The sequence below is a fragment of the Sceloporus occidentalis genome, unplaced genomic scaffold (genome assembly GCF_023333645.1).
Source record: "Sceloporus occidentalis isolate IW3139 unplaced genomic scaffold, rSceOcc1.0.p SCAF_18, whole genome shotgun sequence".
Lineage (NCBI taxonomy): Eukaryota > Metazoa > Chordata > Lepidosauria > Squamata > Phrynosomatidae > Sceloporus > Sceloporus occidentalis.
Window position 1 is genome coordinate 8309108 of NW_028316998.1, and position 19358 is coordinate 8328465.

The 19358-nt window shown below is 39.3% G+C and overlaps 1 protein-coding gene across 1 annotated transcript in view; it reads left to right on the plus strand.

Moving 5' to 3' along the window:
* The window catches only part of LOC149302575 (gamma-aminobutyric acid type B receptor subunit 2-like), a 240097-nt gene that overhangs the window by 137655 nt on the left and 83084 nt on the right, over window positions 1-19358 (plus strand). Inside the window, exon 7 of the mRNA XM_089482242.1 lies at window positions 1009-1245. Within this exon, the coding sequence (XP_089338368.1) occupies window positions 1009-1245 (237 nt within the window). The remainder of the gene's footprint in view (window positions 1-1008; window positions 1246-19358) is intronic.

Consider the following 19358-nt stretch of genomic DNA (forward strand, 5'->3'; position numbering starts at 1 on the left):
CTCCACAGGACTTGCCCAGCACCTGCATCCAGATTGCATCAACGGGACTTGCCTAGCACCTGGATTGCACTCATAGGACATGCCCAGCACCTAGATTGCACAAATAGGACTTGCCTCAGCACCCTGAATGCATCCCCAGGACTTGTCTAGCACCCAGGTTGCATCCAAAGGACTTGTCTTGCACACAGGTCGCATCCAAAGGACTTGCCCCAATACCCAGGTTTCATCCAAATGACTTGCCCAGCACCCAGATTGCACACACAGGACTTGCCCCAGCAACCAGACTGCACATACAGGACTTGCCCCAGAATCCAGACTGCACACACAGGACTTGCCCCAGCAACCAGACTGCACACAGACACAGGACTTGCTTAGATTGCATCCACAGTGGCCTCTTCTGAGTCTCGGGTCTCCTCTCAGGATTCCTTTCAGTCAGGCTCACGTGCGTCCTTTATTCATTGTATACCATTTAGGCCTAAAACAGTAATAGTTATGGAAAGAGTGTCAGAATACACACCTATACTCCTTACAAATGCTTGCCAATAAACATACACGCCTGCCCATAAACACATACATACACATGCACATTCACACTTGCCCTCACATACAAACATCCTGGCTTACACTTACATCCATATACTTGCAGAGGAGAAAAAGGGGCGCCAAAAAGGTTTTTAGTAAATGCTCTGTGCCTCTCTTTCCTCTGCTTCTGGACACTTGGGTCTTGTGCACCCTGAACAACTGCCTCGGTGTGGCCCTGTTCCCGTCACATTCCCTTCCTCTTAGCACATTAGAAAAAGTATATAAATAAGCATAACATGATTTATACGTTACATCTTAAAGCACCAACACACTTTACATGTCCAGTTGAATTAAGCATTTTTTATGTATATACATCTTGATTGCTCTAGTAATTTTGTAATGTTATTTACAATTCTGCTCTTCTTATTGGGTGAGCTTTGATGTAAGTAGGCTGGTATAATAATTTGAGTCTCTTTGGCCATTCAGACACCACAACAGTATGAAAAGGAATATAATGAAAAACGATCAGATGTGGAGCCCAGTAAATTTCATGGTTATGCTTACGATGGAATATGGGTGATAGCCAAGACACTCCACCGAGCTATGGAATACCTACATGCCACCAACAGGCATCAAAGGATTCAAGATTTTAACTACACTGACCACAAACTTGGGAAGATCTTCCTGGATGCTATGAACGAGACCAACTTCTTTGGAGTAACGGTAAGTGTATGTTTACCATAAGGTACTTACAGTACAGTACATACATGTTTTGATTGAACCTGCCGCAAAATGCATTAGTAAAAGGGAAAAATATCTTTATTGTTATAACTTTCTGTTATGGATCTTAAAAAGGGGCATAACTAGAAAGGATAGAGCCCACCGACTTCACCGAGCTATTTGTTCTACATTGCCAGCTTTGCCCTAAAACAGCTTTTGAGTGCAACATTTGCTCCCAAACAGCTTATTGGTGCTGTCTTAGCCCCAGTTTATCTGTGCCATCTTTGTCCCCAAACAGCTTGTCTGAGCCATCTTTGTCCCCAAACGACCATGATTGGTACACCCCTGATCTTAATATTCTGGAGACATTCTTTGGCCACACAGATCAATTATTTGTCATAAGCATTTGAAAAAAGAAGGATCAAAAAAGTTTGTAATATATATATATATAACACAAGAAAAACTAAGAAATTTAAAATTTGTTTTTTCCACGTGACAATTACAAGTCACGGTACATTTTAAGATTGCTGAATTGGTTATTTAGGAATAGGTTCCTGTGATCCTGCTGAAGGCCAAGCTGTGACAAAGTTTTTAGGCTGCTTTTTAGTAATTCCAATTATTGTTATAGAACATATGATGTATTTTATCATGACTGCACCCTCATTCGAATAAAACATAATATGCTGTATATAGGATAAGGGCTTTGGTCACAGCTTTAACAATACTGTAGAAAACACAAACACAGTGAATAGACAGCCTACCTATTATTATTATTTATTGTTTTATATAGCGCCATCAAATTCCGTAGCGCTAGACCCTGGCTCCTGCAGGCTGTTACCTCCCAGGCAGGAAAAGTTGAGAGGGCAGGATCAATTAAAGCAGGATTATAACATACTTTGCAACACTGTGGCCAGACTTTCCCAATGGGAAAAATACAAAGAGAGATCCAGAAGGCTTGGGCAGGTCAGCAGTTGTCTCCCCATAAAGTTATTTGTGTTTATAACAAAGGTGGAAATATGCAGTGAAATATTTCTATGAAAGCACATTTAAAATGCTTCTATTAAAGTCCTTATTAGCCACCTTTTGAGATTAAGTAAAGTGCCAGTTTAATGCTTCACTTACTTAAATTAGGTAAGCACAGAGGAATGTATTAATTGCTTGCAAAATTGAGTTTAGGAAATGTATAAATTTTATACATATACCAAAAGCCATTACAAAACTATTTCCACTATATGATAAATTAAATGTGTAGGTATATTTTAAATTTTATGTAAGATATTTCATATACGGTAACATTCACATAAATTCAATAGATAATGGTAATAGTATATTACCATATATTTTAAGTGAATGCCATTATTAGCCCTGAAAAGAGTTAGAATGATAGTAGCTATTTTCCTATAATAAAATATAAAAACAGTATGACTATACATATAATAGAGGTACACTGCCAAGGGAGTCACTTTAATAGGTTAAATCAATAATATTCCTTGTGGTAAAATGTTTCATACACAATTTTATATGTACCTTGTGGCACACTTGACTCTCGTGAAGAGAGGATCTTTGCTGACTTTGACATTAAAGAAACAGCCAAAAAAGTGCCAAAAGTATTTTGTAATGCATGTTAGAGTCCTTTTTGTAGTGAGCCTAATGTGTTTTACTATATGCAAGCTGGAGAATGCATTATTTGTTATGAGAGTTAGAAAATTAGACGTTTGGTTGTTTCTGCAGAAACCAAGAAACATTACTATGTAAACTTCTTGCACACGCTCAGTAGAATGTGTGTTGGAGTAATTCGAGCAGCAGCCAGCCTCATGCATGCTAGTAAAACATCAGTGTTCAGAATTGGCTGTTGATACTCCCATTGATTTCAGTTACAGCTAAGCTCCCATTTATAGTAGGTCTACCGAGCTTCATATACAGGAAACATACTGTGGTATGCTCCCTGCTTTCTGTGGAGGCAACAGGGAGAGGAGTTAAATAAGCCAAAGGAGCTAAATAATGCCTGCGCTTTTTTGCATATAGTGAAATTGACACAGCGCGAGGGATCCTTACTTTGGGCTACATCTTCTGGTCCTGCTTCCTTTTACGATGAGGCCACGGTTGAGGAGTAGTTCTTCACCTGGGCAATGCCACTGCAACTTTTTCTTGCTGTAAGAAACTGTTGCCAACATCACTAAGTAGAGAGTCTTACAGTTTATGTCCTATGTGCTCATAGAAATTACAACATGGATGAGCTTCTATCTCCCCTGTACAGTTGCTTAAACTCCCTCCACAGGAAGTTAAATAGCTTTCATTTTGCATTCAGTAAACTTTTTGGTTGAGATCTTGACTTCAGTGTAGTTTCCAACTGTAAGTGTGAATGAATGCCTTTTGTGTTCCTTAATTCACAACAGAGAATACATTTACATATTGAATATCGTATATTATGATACTCATAAAGATATGATGATCATTAAGATGTTGAGATTTATTAAGATTATTGCACTGGATAATGTTGAGATACAAGAAAGAAATAATAAAACTAATCGAGTGTTCCATATAAGCATGATGTTATTTGTACTGTGAAAAATAGTATCTAGTTTTTGGTTTCTTTATTAATACTGTATTTTATTGGTCAAAACAGCTAGGAAACATCACAATATTTATTCTATGGCTTGCAATAAGCAGAATGATGGGTAGAGAAATAGGAGTGTTGATGAGGTTGATGTTGACAAGCTATTGTTTGGTTAGGTTGTCTCAAAATATGTCAATAAATTTAGCATTGTGTTGTTAATTTGTTCCGTAAATGTTTTATGCCCAATGCCGTTTTCTGAAAATCATTGTTTCATTAAAGGTTTTGGTTAGTAGATTTTGGTTTAGTAGTATAAGGTGAAGTGTCCATACCCAGCAAATATATTTTATATTTCTATAAATCCCTTGCATCAGGAAAAATGGGCAGACTAGATGGGCTGAATGGTTCTTATCTACTGTCAAATTCTATGTTTCTATGTATAAGGTTCATTGAATGTGACTTTGCAGTCAAGGGGAGTTTGAAGTGGCTGACAACTAGCATTTACACTTGACTAACAAGTTTGCCTTGTGTTTTGGTTCTGTGTGTGTAATGTCTGGTAATAGAGTTAGCACTCTGAATCTACTCATGTATGATGTAATGATTGTATGTATATTATTAAATCTGTAATCAACATGTTTTCCAAGTTTTCCTAATAATTAATATATAATAGTATATGTGATTCAGTGTGTATGTGAGAGATATATATATATATATATGAAATGTATTTTCATGTGCATGTGACCGTGTGCATATGTGAATCAGTGTGTATGTATATACTGTATATGTAATCTCATCCGCTTCATAGTGTGTCCCTGAATGGCAGAAGTAAAATGTGGTCTCCCCTAATCTAAAGCTTGAGTTGCAATCAAGCAAGGATGCACCATAAGGCAGGCTATTAAGTTACTGACTGTTATTGGTTCCATATTTCTTTGTGGTTAAGATTAGTTTCTACATAATTACCTTGCTTTTATATTACAGAAGAGGTATTGGCAATGTTATGCACAAATTAGGTCCTGGCCCATATATTAGATAAACTTTCTCTACATAAGAGAATACTCTATTGGCTCTAACCAAGAGCCAATAAACGGGTAATTCCAGTGTGGATCCTTTCGTGGATCCTTTCTTACATGCCCAGAAAGATACCAATATCACATTATTGATGAAGTCTTGGAGAGGCCTTTGTGGGTGGAATCAATCTTTTCCTCTGTAATGACACAAGTCATGAAATATTTGAAGAGTGGTTAAATTGTTAGGTTTAAATATAAGGCATGTTATTAAATGTTACCCATGCTCAGTTAAGTTAGCCCCACACTAATTAACACTGACCTTCCCTAAGAATGAAATGGGATAAACCAGATGTGGGTTGAGACATACTCAATATGTCTAGGATGATACTAACCACACCTCACAAATAAATAAAGGGTTATATACTGTCAGAGGCGTATCTACTGAAAATAGCGTCTATGGCAAGCACTGAAATTGCGCCCCTATCCAAATATCTAAAACCCATTTACTAGCCCCTGCTGCCTATATATATATATAAATATATTAGTCCCTGCTGCCGATAGCGGGTATAGATCAACACACAAACCCAGATCAATTGAAATTCACTTGTGATCTCAGCACTGAAGGTATATATCAAATAAACAGAATCAGACATACAAGTCCTGTATTTGCAGGTATTCAATAATAATATATGAAACGTAGCATCGCAGGTATAGATCAACTGAATAAGACATATTAACGCTGTATTTGCAGGTACACATAAATAATGTATGGAAACATAGCATAGCAGATATGGATCTACAGAATAACACAAAAACCCAGCTTTGCAGGTAAAGATCAATTGGAATTCACATAAAAACACGGCATTAAAGGTATATTTAAAACCCCCTAAATTACAGGCATAGATCACAGGTTGCACACCCCAAAGCCAGCCCTGGCGTCCACACTGCCCACATAGAACCTGGCCAGCACCGAGATTACACACATAAAATTTGCAATCTTTGTCGCCAAATAGCCCAGCACAAGTCAACTTTGTCCCCAAACAGTCCGGCCAGTGCCATCTTTGTGACATATACACCCTGCCTGTGCCATCTTGGTCCCCAAGGCTCAAACCTCCTGCTAGTGCCATCTTTGCCCTTCCACAATTATACATCTATGATACACAAACACTTTTAACTTTTAACTCATGCTCTCCCTCATTCACTCAATGCATCCACACATTAATGCACACTCATTACTTATATCTACCCCCTCTCCCTCATCACTTTTTAACCCCCTCCCTCCCTCATCACTTCTGCTTCTGCTTCTGTCTTCCTGCACCGCTCGCTGGTGCCCGCTGCTTCACTGCTGAGCGCCGTAATATGACGTCATATTTCGGCGCCCATGAGTGAAGCAGCGGGCACCAGCTAGCGGCTTTTAAACGCTGTCTTCTTTTTTTTTGATGCGGGGGAGAACGAGGGGCGCCGAGCGGTTGCTAGGCGCCCCTCTCTCTCCTCCGCATCAGTGTTTAAAAGCCGCTCGCTGGTGCCGGTATTTCATGCAGAGCGCGGCAATATGGGGGTAGAGGGCTAGTGGAGGAGAATGAGGGGCGCCGAGCGGTTGCTAGGCGCCCCTCTCTCTCCTCCGCATCAAAAAAAAATAAAAAAAAATGCCGGTGAGCGGCATTTAAAAGCCGCTCACCGGCGCCCCCCTTGAGATGGCGCCCATGGCACGTGCCATGGCTGCCATACCCTATATACGCCTCTGTATACTGTAGAGCTCTTTGTTAATTTCTGCTGAGGACATTTATTGTGCTTACAGTATCTCTACTGCCCTTATGGATGTGATAAGTATAATGTACAGATGGAGATTTCTTTGTCTCCAATAGAACAAACTTGGAATATTAGAAACACTCCTGACTGGGGAGCCACTATAAGGTAATAACTTATAAATACAAACAAATATACTAAGTTACAAATAAATAATTATTCTTAATACGACATATTTGTTGATTAAATGCAAATACATACATAAGGTTAGTGAACAGCACTCTTCATCAGTACTGACAATAACACAAGATAAAATGTATTTTATGAGGAAAAAGAATCATATGTAGAAGAGGAAAGAGAATGTGTATAGACTGATATTTCAAACTTAATAAACTTTGCTTAATACATACTGGCACAGTCAAATTCATACTTTGCCAGAATCTATATAGCCTCAGTAAAGAAAATAAGAAAGGACAATGAACTGAAAGTTGAATAACTAGGGATAGAAAAACAACATTGTTTATTGAGTACATTTATTTTTCATAATGAATTTTGTTTGTCCACTATACAACAACATACTGATAAATAAAGAATGAAACTCAAAAAAGCTGGTCTTCCAAGTATAGTAGTATTATGTCTTCTTCCTTCATTTTAACAAGTAATCAAACTACTTAAAGCTCTCCAACATAATGACACTTGGTTTTGTCCCTTTGTGACTGTAGGTTTGTAACTAATATTGAAGATTTAAAAAGTCAAATATGATGGATTTGCCTTTTTTTGTAAGACAAACTTCTAAATGACATAAATTAGCAATACATTTTTGCCTACTTATTTAGAGTGGACCTGTCACCTGAAAATGCTTCCCATTAAAGAGCAGAGATTTAAAATTATCTGTGCTGTTAAAATGTCAACAATTTTCAAGATATGCATCACGTCTTGTATTCAGTGTTTAATACATACTAGCATTTTTAGATCGTCTTTTATTGTATTGTTGCTCATACTAAAATTTTTCACATCTCTGTAAATGGTTTAACAATTGGTATATGAATTAGGAATGTATTTGCAGATGAGCATTTTTAAAAAATATTTTTAAATTAGTAATTAAATTTTTTTAGACACTTGGAATAATTGCCTCTGCCTAGCAGCTAAGCTTTTACATATTTTCTCCTAACCAGCTTTTTTAAATTGCTTGTAATCTTTGATACTTGCTTGCTACAATGTTTTCGCATACATAATATGTGCATCTTTTACTGTTGGTCTAAAGCTGCAGCCCCTGCAGGGCAAGGGGCTCCCAAGGTCATGATTTAATATTTATCTTAAGTCCTGCCTAGAGTGGCCAATTTATTTGGATGGAGACATATCTGTAATATGGTGCTAAGTGATGAAGGGGTTATGGTATCACTCCATGGTTTGTGCAGAAACGACATGATAGATATTGAGAAAAGTCTGGTGGGAAATTATTAAGGTTTTGTGATTGTAAAGTTGACCAATGGCACTGTTAAAACATCTAGGGCCGTGCTGCAGGAAAGGGAGAAAGACCAAGGCTTGGTTGGGCCTCTCTGTTTTTTTAGGTATGTCATTTTAATGACGAGCACATACATAAGGACTGCAATAAAAATGCACTAAATATATTTTAATGAATGTGCTTGTGGTAATGTACATTTTTTGGGGGGGCTTGATAAAATAATGTAGAAAATACAAACAAGGTCAGCTTAGTAGACAATGAATATATATTTAAATCCCACTAGGGTCTACTAATTGGAAAATCTTGTTAAATTACCATACTCGGGAACTTATAAGTGATAGACCCAAAAGCTCTCTTTTGCTCTTTATTGGAGGCAGGGCTAGCTGTGCATACAGGTGATAGCTTCGAATAGGCTTGAAAAGGCAGGTAGTGGATGGAACCTAAGCAAGAGATTGGCAGAACTGGGGTGTAGACATGACCAAACATTACTCCCTTGTTTGAAGACAAAACACACCGTCCCCGAGGCCTAGCACTTGTAAACAGTTAAAACTTGCATTCCCGTAATGACTGGCAACAAACACTATTAAGTTAATTTGTATGTAATATACTTAATATACTAGCCTAGAAAAAGGGATTCTAAGAGATATTTTGTATATGGAAAAAATAAAACATTAACAGAAATATCAACTGCACGGTCATGCATTATTCATTTTTTTTCACTTCCATGTGTTAATTTTTGCACACTTTGGTAAGAAATGCATTTTGTCACACAATTTACAGTTTACAATTTACAGTATAAATTGTACCAACATGAATTAGATATATTTTTGGAAATGTAGACACAATAGAATACACTGTAATTAAACCATAATGTATTAAAGTTGAGGCATCTTCTAGTGCTATGTACCAAAACTGATTTTAGGGCAGCATTGAGAATATTTAAATTTATATACTCCAATATCGTTCAAGTTAGCTGTATAGACAATATAATACATGAGGAAATGTCACATAAATTTATACTATGACATGCAAACTGCTGCCTTTTAAAACCAGGCATCCTAAAAACCTGAACAAGTGAAACCTCTGGTACTAACTTGCTTAGCCTGGAGTAGCTCCAAAGTTGTCAGGTCTAATGTTGTTCATTGGATCCGTTTTTCATACATCACTGCTCCTCTTCTCTGGCAGACACAATTTCAAGCCTAAACTAGTTTACTTCCTTAGAGAGGTGCTCCAATTGCAGATTCAGTTGTGTGAGTGGGGAATATCCTTAACTCTTTATTTCTCCTGAACAAATGGAGGTCCAAGATAGGTCCTACTTTTATATTTTATATATGAACAAAATAACAGACACAATATAATCCCTATTCACTTCACCTGTCAGTGGTCATAAAGTTATGGTTGATTGGTGTATATATATATATATCGTTTCAGAATTTTGGACACATTTTGGAGGGCTTTATGCATTCAAAAGCAAAATTCATTGACTCTCACGCTCATTCACTCTCTCATAATCTCTCTTAATGTCTCCCTTTTCTGACCACTGCTTCTATGTCTCCGCTTCTCTGTCTCCTTCTCTGCAGCTCATTTTCTTGATCTTTTCCGCTTTTTGGTCTTCTATTTCTTCTTCTCCCAGCCATTCCTTGCATTATCCTGGCCTCTTCCATGTACTTCTGCAGCAGGGTGGAGCCTCAGCGCACACACTTTCCCCCTATTGGATGAATGGGGAGAGGATGTCCCTGTGGTGTGCGCCAATGCTCTGCCCTGTTGCGGAACCACTACACCAGATAAATCCATGAAGAAAGAGAAGTGTAGAAGCACTTCTTTGTCCACAGATCCACCTGCATTATTCTGGCCTGGTGTAGTACTTATGCAACAGGGGGCAACCTCTCCCTAATTCTTCCACTCAGGGGAGAGAGTGTGTGCAGAGTCTTCGCCCTGTACCAAAAATACTGTACCAAGCCCGGATAATGCCGCACAGAGACCTAGGACAAGCGGATCACCTGAGAACACAAAAGAATGAAGACAGAAGAAGCAGAACAAGAAGAGGAGCAAAGGAGGCATGGAGAAGGTAGGGATACATTGACAGCATGAGCAAGAAAAAAATAAATATATATATATATAATATAATTATGATGATTTTGGTTCCATTGGTGTTTAAAGTAGTTTGACCAATTAGGAAAAGGCAAAAAGAAAACAAATGATTATGAAAGACCAGAGGATACATTCAAAATGTCATCAACTATTATGTGCTTTAGAACACATTATGTGTTTTGTCACTGTGTTACCAAAGTGGTTTATATTGCACCATGTTGTTTGCTTCTCCCCAAAATATAATTTCAATCTAGAAAATGGAGAAAAACCATAAAGTACTGAAGACAAACTGCATGCATATGATATATGTTCAATCTGAGCCACAAAACATTTGAGTCGTATAAGTTTATATTTCCTACAATCCAGGCTTGCAGCAGCAGCAAACAGTTACAAGTTAGATCAAGTAAATAAAATGTGCATTACCTAGCCATATCCCAGGTTTGGGGGGGGGGGGCAGGTTGAGGTTCAGCCAATGTGCCTTTGGGTAAAAAAAAATCTGATAATTAAACACTTAACTTTTCAGGCTAGCCAGCAAGTCAGACAACAGCATTTGAGTGTGAAATTTGTCTTTTAAAAAGACAATAAAGAAAACAGTAGAAAAAATCAATATTCTTCCCTGTACCCAATGGCAGATTCAAAAATGGCACCGGTGGCCCCAAGTGATTAGAGAATGTATTGCATTGTGGACTGTAAAAGCTGTAATACAAGATACTTCTATAGAATTATTAAAAAACATTTGTTTTATTTTTGTATTTGTTAATTTTCTTTTTGTATGTTCTTTGTTTTGTGTACCGGGGAATTGATGGGGATTTTTACAGCCTACCCTCCTGCCATTGAAAGAGTGCATCGGAGGGTTACACACCTCACATACCCTTTCCTGCTACTCTCAAATCTATTGACAAACATACTCACTAGACGCAGTGCCATACCAATATACAAATTTATTTATGGAAGTTGACATACGTCATTAGACAATCCTGTCGGTCAAGTTAGCCTTCATTAATTCAACTGGCCATTCAGCTTTTTAAAGAATGGCTCTATGGTGTATATGCTACCTTATTACTAGTCCTTATTACTAGACACCTAGTAGTTGTATGGAAAAGGATTAATATGTGAACCATATCTGGATTTAAGTGAGATCCTTGAAACTTGGGGCAAATTGACTTGTATCAAACTCTGTGAGTGTTATTACATGAACAAAATGTTGCTTGTCTCAAAATGTTTCAGTAACTTTCAAGTAAATTTGATTTGTTGAATAAATTCATTTGTAACTCTTTTAATACTACATTAGTATTGTGAGAATCCTTAGTTTATCTTTTTCTAATGGTTAGCCTTGAAAATAAACTTTACAATTTCATTATGTAGTATCCTATGTTTATTATGTATCAGTCAGCAATATTTGGCCCTTCTAGATAATACGGTTCTTTTGAGCAGGGCCCTCCTCATTTTACATTTCTGTAAGTTGTTATGTGATGCATTAGTTGTAATTATGTGATGCACTGTGCAGTGCTACATGTATGATGGATCTATATAAATACATAATAAATATGCTTATTATAATAGTGATATAGTACAATGAACATTGTATAAAAAATAGAATGAGTATTAACACTTAATGCATTTTCAACTGATCAAATACAGATGCATGTTCCCATGTCACTCAGAGTTCTAGGATGTGATGTCACTTCACAGCATGCAGCATCAGGAGAGCTTCAAGGAAAGTGGTAACACCAAATGGGGGAACTGCCAGATCAGGTCAATACACCTGCCATAGGTAGATTTGCTGCCACACAAAAAGCCAACCCAGTCATCTCTCACCCCATCTCTGTGATCCAAATATTGAAGAACTCTAGTCTAAGATATGTTGTATTATGGGTTACATATTTCACATTAAATTATTAGTATATGTAACAATGATCAATTTTCCCATAAGATCTGTGCGTGCATGTTCTCACTTTCCATAGCAGCAGTAGGTAATCTCACATTCAAGACCATGTTTTGCCCAACATTCCATGGCATTCTCTGGAAAATGAATCACTAACTGCTCATTAAACACATTTTCTCTTGCATATCGAGTAGATTCCAGATTCTACTTTTGACTGATAATCAGCTCACAGATTAACTAATTGTGAGCAGATGGCAAGGGGAAATTATAGCTGCATTGCACAGATCCAATGTTGAAAAGACTTTTAAGTCAAAAGAGATTACATGCTACAGTATTAGACTTCGTTTTCTGGATTATGTCATTGCTGGGTTTTAAGAAGAAACTGGCCACCTAAGAACTCAATTATTGCCTTTCTTAAGACATTTTAGGACTACATAACAAGTGTGAAAAACTGGGGGGATTTTTTTTTTAAATATACTTTATAAAATAAAGTTTTTTTTCTTGGAAATATCTTTCACAATTTAGTATCCCGCTTCCCAAATTGACACAACACTCAGGGAATGATTATTATGACTGATTACCAAATTGAAACTTATTGACATGTTTGTTAAAACATCATTGAGAATACTACCAAATGTTCAGGTAACATTTATGAATAAACACATCTAATGATGTGCTAAAACACATCATTGTATGTTCTCACTAATCCTCATTATGTGAAATTCTGAGATTTTTCCCAGATGAAAAACTATTTACTACAAATAGGTAGTTGTAGACCATCAGTTGTGTCCACTACTGACTCCTAAGTATTAAATATTTAATGGAAAATATTTGAGTCATAGGGCACAGAGCAACCACATCTATCTTAACTGGTTTTCCCAACAATGCCAAAAAACACTTCCTGGCAAAATCACATTGCCTAATGTACCAAAAAGGTAAATTATAACTGATCCAAGTACACAATAAAAATAGTAACACAATCAGCTACATACTGTGTAATTTTTGCAGCATACCTGTATATGATTAAATACTTGTTGTTGTGCAAAAGAACAACACATGTAATATATAATAAAAAGTGAGGTTAACACTTTAGATAGGTGGGGCTATAGCAAAAGTTACCTGGAATATTGCTGTCTCTAAAAGGCACATCACAATCTTCATCCCTGTATTTGCTTGTCTATGATAATGTGACTTTTTGTTGTTCTGTATGATTTCATTGTTCTATAAGTATCTAAAAGTATTAAAATGTACTAGCATCAATTTAGAATTCTTATCAGCAAAGCCACAGTACAAGATTTGGATGTACAAAGGTACTAAAACCTAGACTTTTGGCAATTGGTACTCATCTAGACCATTACAAGTTAAAACCACATATTATGAAACATAAAAATTAGTAAGTCTTAATTTATCTTTCAGTATCATAAAGCATATTGTGGATTTCTGGTGTTCCCTAGCTCAGTAATTATTACACATGATCTGTGATGATTCATTTGTAAAATCTCTCAATTTCAGCCAATAGTTTGTAACTTAGCCATCTGGAGCCAAGAAAGCATTTGAAGAATTATGCCATAATTAAAGGTCATGCTGTTTTCAAAAATAATATGTTTTCAAAAATTTAGTTGTAGAGATTTTATGAAATGCATAATTAAAAAATGCTAGCTTCAGTGTCTTTCTCAAATGTGTATTATTATGCTTATTTTGTATTTTCTACTATATATATATTTATGAAAGTGCTATTTTGTTTGTATATATTCTACACAATTAAATTTCGAGAATACTAAATTTTTCATAAACTGGAGAAACCATTTTTTCTTTACAATTCAAGTAGACCTCTGCAACCTTTCGTTGGTTTGCAGTGTAATGAGTAGATTATAATTTATATGTTGTTTGCTAATAAATAGTTTGATACTTGATTGGTCTTGATCATCCTGGTTTTCTTCCACGTCAGCAGCTGCTTTACTTTGTGAAAGCTTGCACTGACTAAACTCAGCAGGTTTAGATTCTCATCTAGCATGCAGTCCTTCACACTTTTTTTGCCCTTGTGCATTCCTGACTTTACAATTAAACATTTAGCTATTCATGTTGCTTATACTCAACTTCCCCATACCTTGCTAGCCCCTACCTTATACATCAGTACCGATCCAGGCAACCCTGTTTATAAGGAAGTCCCATTACAATGTATGCTAGCTCTAGTTTGCCAATTTTCCAAAATGAAATGTTATCTTTGCTACAGATTTCATTACACCTCTTATTTCGGGTTCTCATAACAGTGGAAAGTCTAGCATTTAATGCAACATACCAGCTTAAGCAAAAGTGTGGCTTTGAATATGAATGATCCATTGATAAAAGCAGGGTAGTGGGTTTAAAAAAAAAAAAAAAAAAAAAGGTAGGCTAGATGGGGAAGGGACCGGGGAAGATTCTTCGTGTTGTGTGTCTTCGTCTACGTTTTACTGCTGCTCTCTTCTCTTCTTCGTGTCTTCGTGTCACGAACCGAGGACACAGGTAGATAAGGAGCCCAGGTGCAGGGGATACGAGGGGCTCTGTCTGTACCCCACGATGCATGATGGCTTGGGGTTGGTACAGACAGGCGCAGGAAATAAATCAAAGACTGAAGATGCGGATTAAGAGTTGTATTGCATATGATGGTACAACAATATAGCAACAAGGAAAGTCTCTTGGCTGAAAGCCCGCTGTATGGGGCACACACGGCAGGGAGCCCTCGGGATGGGGCACACACGGCAGGAAGCCCTCGGAATGGGGCACACACGGCAGGAAGCCCACGGGATGGGGCACACACGGCAGGAAGCCCACGGGATGGGGCACACACGACAGGAAGCCCACGGGATGGGGCACACACGGCAGGAAGCCCACGGGATGGGGCACACACGGCAGGAAGCCCACGGGATGGGGCACACACGGCAGGAAGCTCTCGGGATGGGGCACACACGGCAGGAAGCCCACGGGATGGGGCACACACGGCAGGAAGCCCACGGGATGGGGCACGCACGGCAGGAAGCCCACGGGATGGGGCACACATGGCAGGAAGCCCTCGGGATGGGGCACGCATGGCAGGAAGCCCACGGGATGGGGCACGCACGGCAGGAAGCCCACGGGATGGGGCACACACGGCAGGAAGCCCTCTTGCAGGGCACACGACTAGAAGCCTTCTTGCAGGACACACGACTGGAAGCCCTCTTCCAGGGCACACGACTAGAAGCCCTCTTCCAGGGCACACGGCACGGCTAGAAGCCCTCTTGCAGGGCACACGACTAGAAGCCCTCTTGCAGGGCACACGGCAGGTTGCCCACTTGCAGGGCACACGGCAGGTTGCCCACTTGCAGGGCACACGGCAGGTTGCCCACTCGCAGGGCACTCGACTTGGGAGTCCACTTAGTGGGGCGCTGGCCGCAACTCAGGAACACGGCAGGTTGCCCACTTGCAGGGCACACGGCAGGTTGCCCACTTGCAGGGCACACGGCAGGTTGCCCACTCGCAGGGCACTCGACTTGGGAATCCACTTAGTGGGGCGCTGGCCGCAACTCAGGAACACGGCAGGTTGCCCACTTGCAGGGCACACGGCAGGTTGCCCGCTTGCAGGGCACTCGACTTGGGAGTCCACTTAGTGGGGTGCTGGCCGCAACTCAGGAATACGGCAGGTTGCCCACTTGCAGGGCACACGGCAGGTTGCCCACTTGCAGGGCACTCGACTTGGGAGTCCACTTAGTGGGGCGCTGGCCGCAACTCAGGAACACGGCAGGTTGCCCACTTGCAGGGCACTCAACTTGGGAGTCCACTTGCAGGGCACTCAACTTGGGAGTCCACTTAGTGGGGTGCTGGAGCAGATCAGGAACCAAAGCAGGAACAAATCAGGAACCAAAGCAGGAACAAATCAGGAACCAAAGCAGGAACCAAACAGGTAGTCCTCAAACATCAATGTCAAGGCCCACACTGCTGTCTTGATCATGAAATCAACTGCAGCTGGACCTGATAACCAGTCTGAGTGGTTCTGAGTGGCAAGGGCGGCCACTAGTGGCTGAAAACGTAAAATGAGTAGCACAAAGTTTAACCAAGTCCATACAGCGAAGGGTGAGCGTTACACTTCGGAACGAACGCGAAAACGCACTCTTCGTGTTCGTTTTCATGTTCGCCCGAAGACGAATGCACAAGTCTAGTGTATATTACATACTGAGAAAGTAACTATATCTGATGTATTTGTCACATTGGTGAATATCTGTCCATTCCATACCAAGTTCATCTCTTTTCTACACTCCATGGAACATCTATGGGTAGCAACATGCCTTGAAGGCTCTCACCCACTACCTCACCCTTGCCCTGTTCCACATGTTGGTGGAACTAACCTTGCCTCTTTTGACTTCCCTTTCATAGAAGGTGTTACGGGGAAAACTAACTTGTAGTACTGTAATTAAGCATTCCTTGAGTTTATTTCAGACAGTGTATAATATTTTAAATATTAATTAATTATTTTATACTAGACAGTACTAATTAATTATCATCTGAATTATTGCAACTCCCTTCTAACAGGCCTCCGCCTCTACCACTTTTCAACACTTCAATCTATTCTGACCCTCTCTGCCAAATCTATTGTCTTATCCCATTGCTCTGTATTTTCTGTCTCGTTATGTCTGTCCATCCACTTGCAATCCATACCCCCCAAATTAAATTGAAAAATTAAACGTCTGACCCTTGCCTACGGGATCCTTAACAACACTGTGCCCTCCTATATAACTTATATCCAAATATTCTCCTAACTCTTCTTTGGCCATGACTTGCACCTCTCAACTGTTATTACTTCCTCCCACTCATGTTTCCAGGATTTTACCCATGCTGTAAAAACATTGTGCTCAGGAGGTGAAAATATGAGGGTCCAGATTAGCAGCTAAGGCCCATGCTTATGGTATCTCTGAGAAAGTTTTCATTTACAATTAATCACAGTCTATGTAATAAATAAAGCAAACATATTTTATTCTACAATATTATAATATATGGTTTTACAAGAAAAGCTACTTCATGACCTTAAGCTACTTTCATTCTCATTGTACTTCTTGTTGTTCCATTAGACTAACCAATTGTCTTTATTTCCCATCCTGAAATACCTAATTACCCACTGCCCATGCTTTTCTTTAGGTAATTATGTATTATGGCATAATTTTAGCCTAATTAACTATCTAGGTCTAACTCAGTCAAGTGAATAACACTATTGATTTCTTAGTTGAAATACCTTTCTCTATTTTTTTCCTTTACCTTATTTCCCTCTGAGTATCTATTTTCTACTATATTATAATAAATAATATAACAATTGTGAACCTCTGATAACATGGAGAAATTATATAAGTTCATATGATAGTTCTTAGTGACTGAGTAGAACTAGAACAAGAGCGACGATATACTGTATTTCTCAAAAAAGGTCCCTCAGGTCTGTCAGTCACTTAATATCTGCAAAGCACATAATATGCAGACAGTGGGAATAGATTATTAGACAAATAAAAGCATGTTGTATGTATTATTTTAGTAAATATGTTAAAAATCTAAATTTGAGAAACCCTATGGATTTTCCCTCGGCTTTCCAGTAGACTTGTGCATTCGTATTCGGGCAAACATGAAAACAAACACAAAGGGTGCATTTTCGTTGTTCAGCCCAAATACTGAACAAACTAACATGGCGGCAGCAAAACGTATACAAAGATGAAGACACACAACACGTAGAATCTTTGTGTTCGTCTTCTCCCTGGTCCCTTCCCCAACTAGCCTACGTTATCTATGCAGCATTGCAGGTGTTGGCATCAACCAATTGATTGATGCTAGGGGAGGCACCAGCCAGCGACCAATAGAGTCGCTCACACAGACCTTTAACGCCTGATGGTGGAACTTGGCCTGGGAGTCTCCCTGCTCCAAGAGTTAAAGGTCTGTATGAGCAACTCTCTTGGTCGTTCGTACGGACCTTTAACTCTTGGAGTGGGGAGACCAATGGTCTTCCCCGGCCAAGTTGCGGCACCAGGATTTTTAAAGTGACTCTATTGGTCACCAGTAGGGACTCGTCTGCCATCAACCAATGGCACTTCATACAGACCAGTCTGGTGCGGTAGATCTCTGTGCTTCTATGGATTTGGTGCTTACTGCCTGTTTGTGTGCTGCCAATATCAATGCCTCAGTGCTGTCTTTGAGTCTAGCCACTGGTAGGATTTCCAAATGTCAGCCACCTCAGCTATTTGTCGATGATACGTCCCATGCAGGGAATTGGCTTGCCATTGTACTTCCTGTACTTGATCTTCCTTTCATGTCTGTTGCAGGTTCAGGCATTCTCTCAGCAGCTAATCCTCGAGTGCCACCTTACTGATGTATAGTTAGATGCTTTGGGTTTTATCAAGGATGGTGGCTTTGACCATCATGGTGGCCAGACCCCACCCGTCTTCTTTCCGACTGGTCTACAGTTGCTGGGTGTTGGATTTTGGTTGGAAACCTTTGTACATTGTGAGAAGCTTCAAGGTCTTCACATCGGCAGCCTTAATGTCCTCCTTTGGCGGGCTCACTATCCCGGCAGGTTATCTGATGACAGGACGTTTGCGTTGATGGCTTTCTACTGGCAACCCTTCCAAACAAACCATACTTGTTCAGTCTTTTTTCTAATTGTACTGTCATGAACTTTGACATTTAACATGTTAGCTGAGGCCTGTAGAGTCTGAGATGTTTTTTTGCAATTTCTTTGAGAATTGCAAGGTTTGACTTTGGGGTGAATTTGCTAGGATGTCCACTCCTGGAAAGATTGACAACTGTCTTGAATGTTCTCTACTTTTGAATAATATTTTTCAATGTAGAGTGATGGACTTTAAATTGTTTGGAAATGGCCTTATAACCCTTCCCAGATTGATGTCTTTCCTCCGTGGCATTGTGTTAACACACACGTGAATGCTCCAGACCAGTAAACTGCTAAAACTTTGACTTTTATAGAGCTGGTCACACTTTCTGATGATCAAATAATCAAGGGCTTTTGCTACTTAGCATCTAGATTCCTATGGAAGCATTAAGGGTGTACTTAGTTTTTCACACATGACTTCTCCATTTTGGCTTTTCCTTTGTTGAATTAATCGTGACACAGGGTACTATGTCACGTGTTGCTGGTAATCTGAGGTTGTATTTATCCAATTTTTAAACTTGCAAAGGAATAGATGATTGTTTTTATGTCCTGATATGTAAAAACATGGAATTCACAGATGTTGTACTTTCATTTTCACTGTACTTTCATTTTCTTAATGACTTTTGCTGTAAGTTTGGCATTGCTGTCATGCTGCAGAATAAATTTGGGGCCTCCCTGATGGTATTGGACTATTGTCACGGACCGGGGGAGCAGGT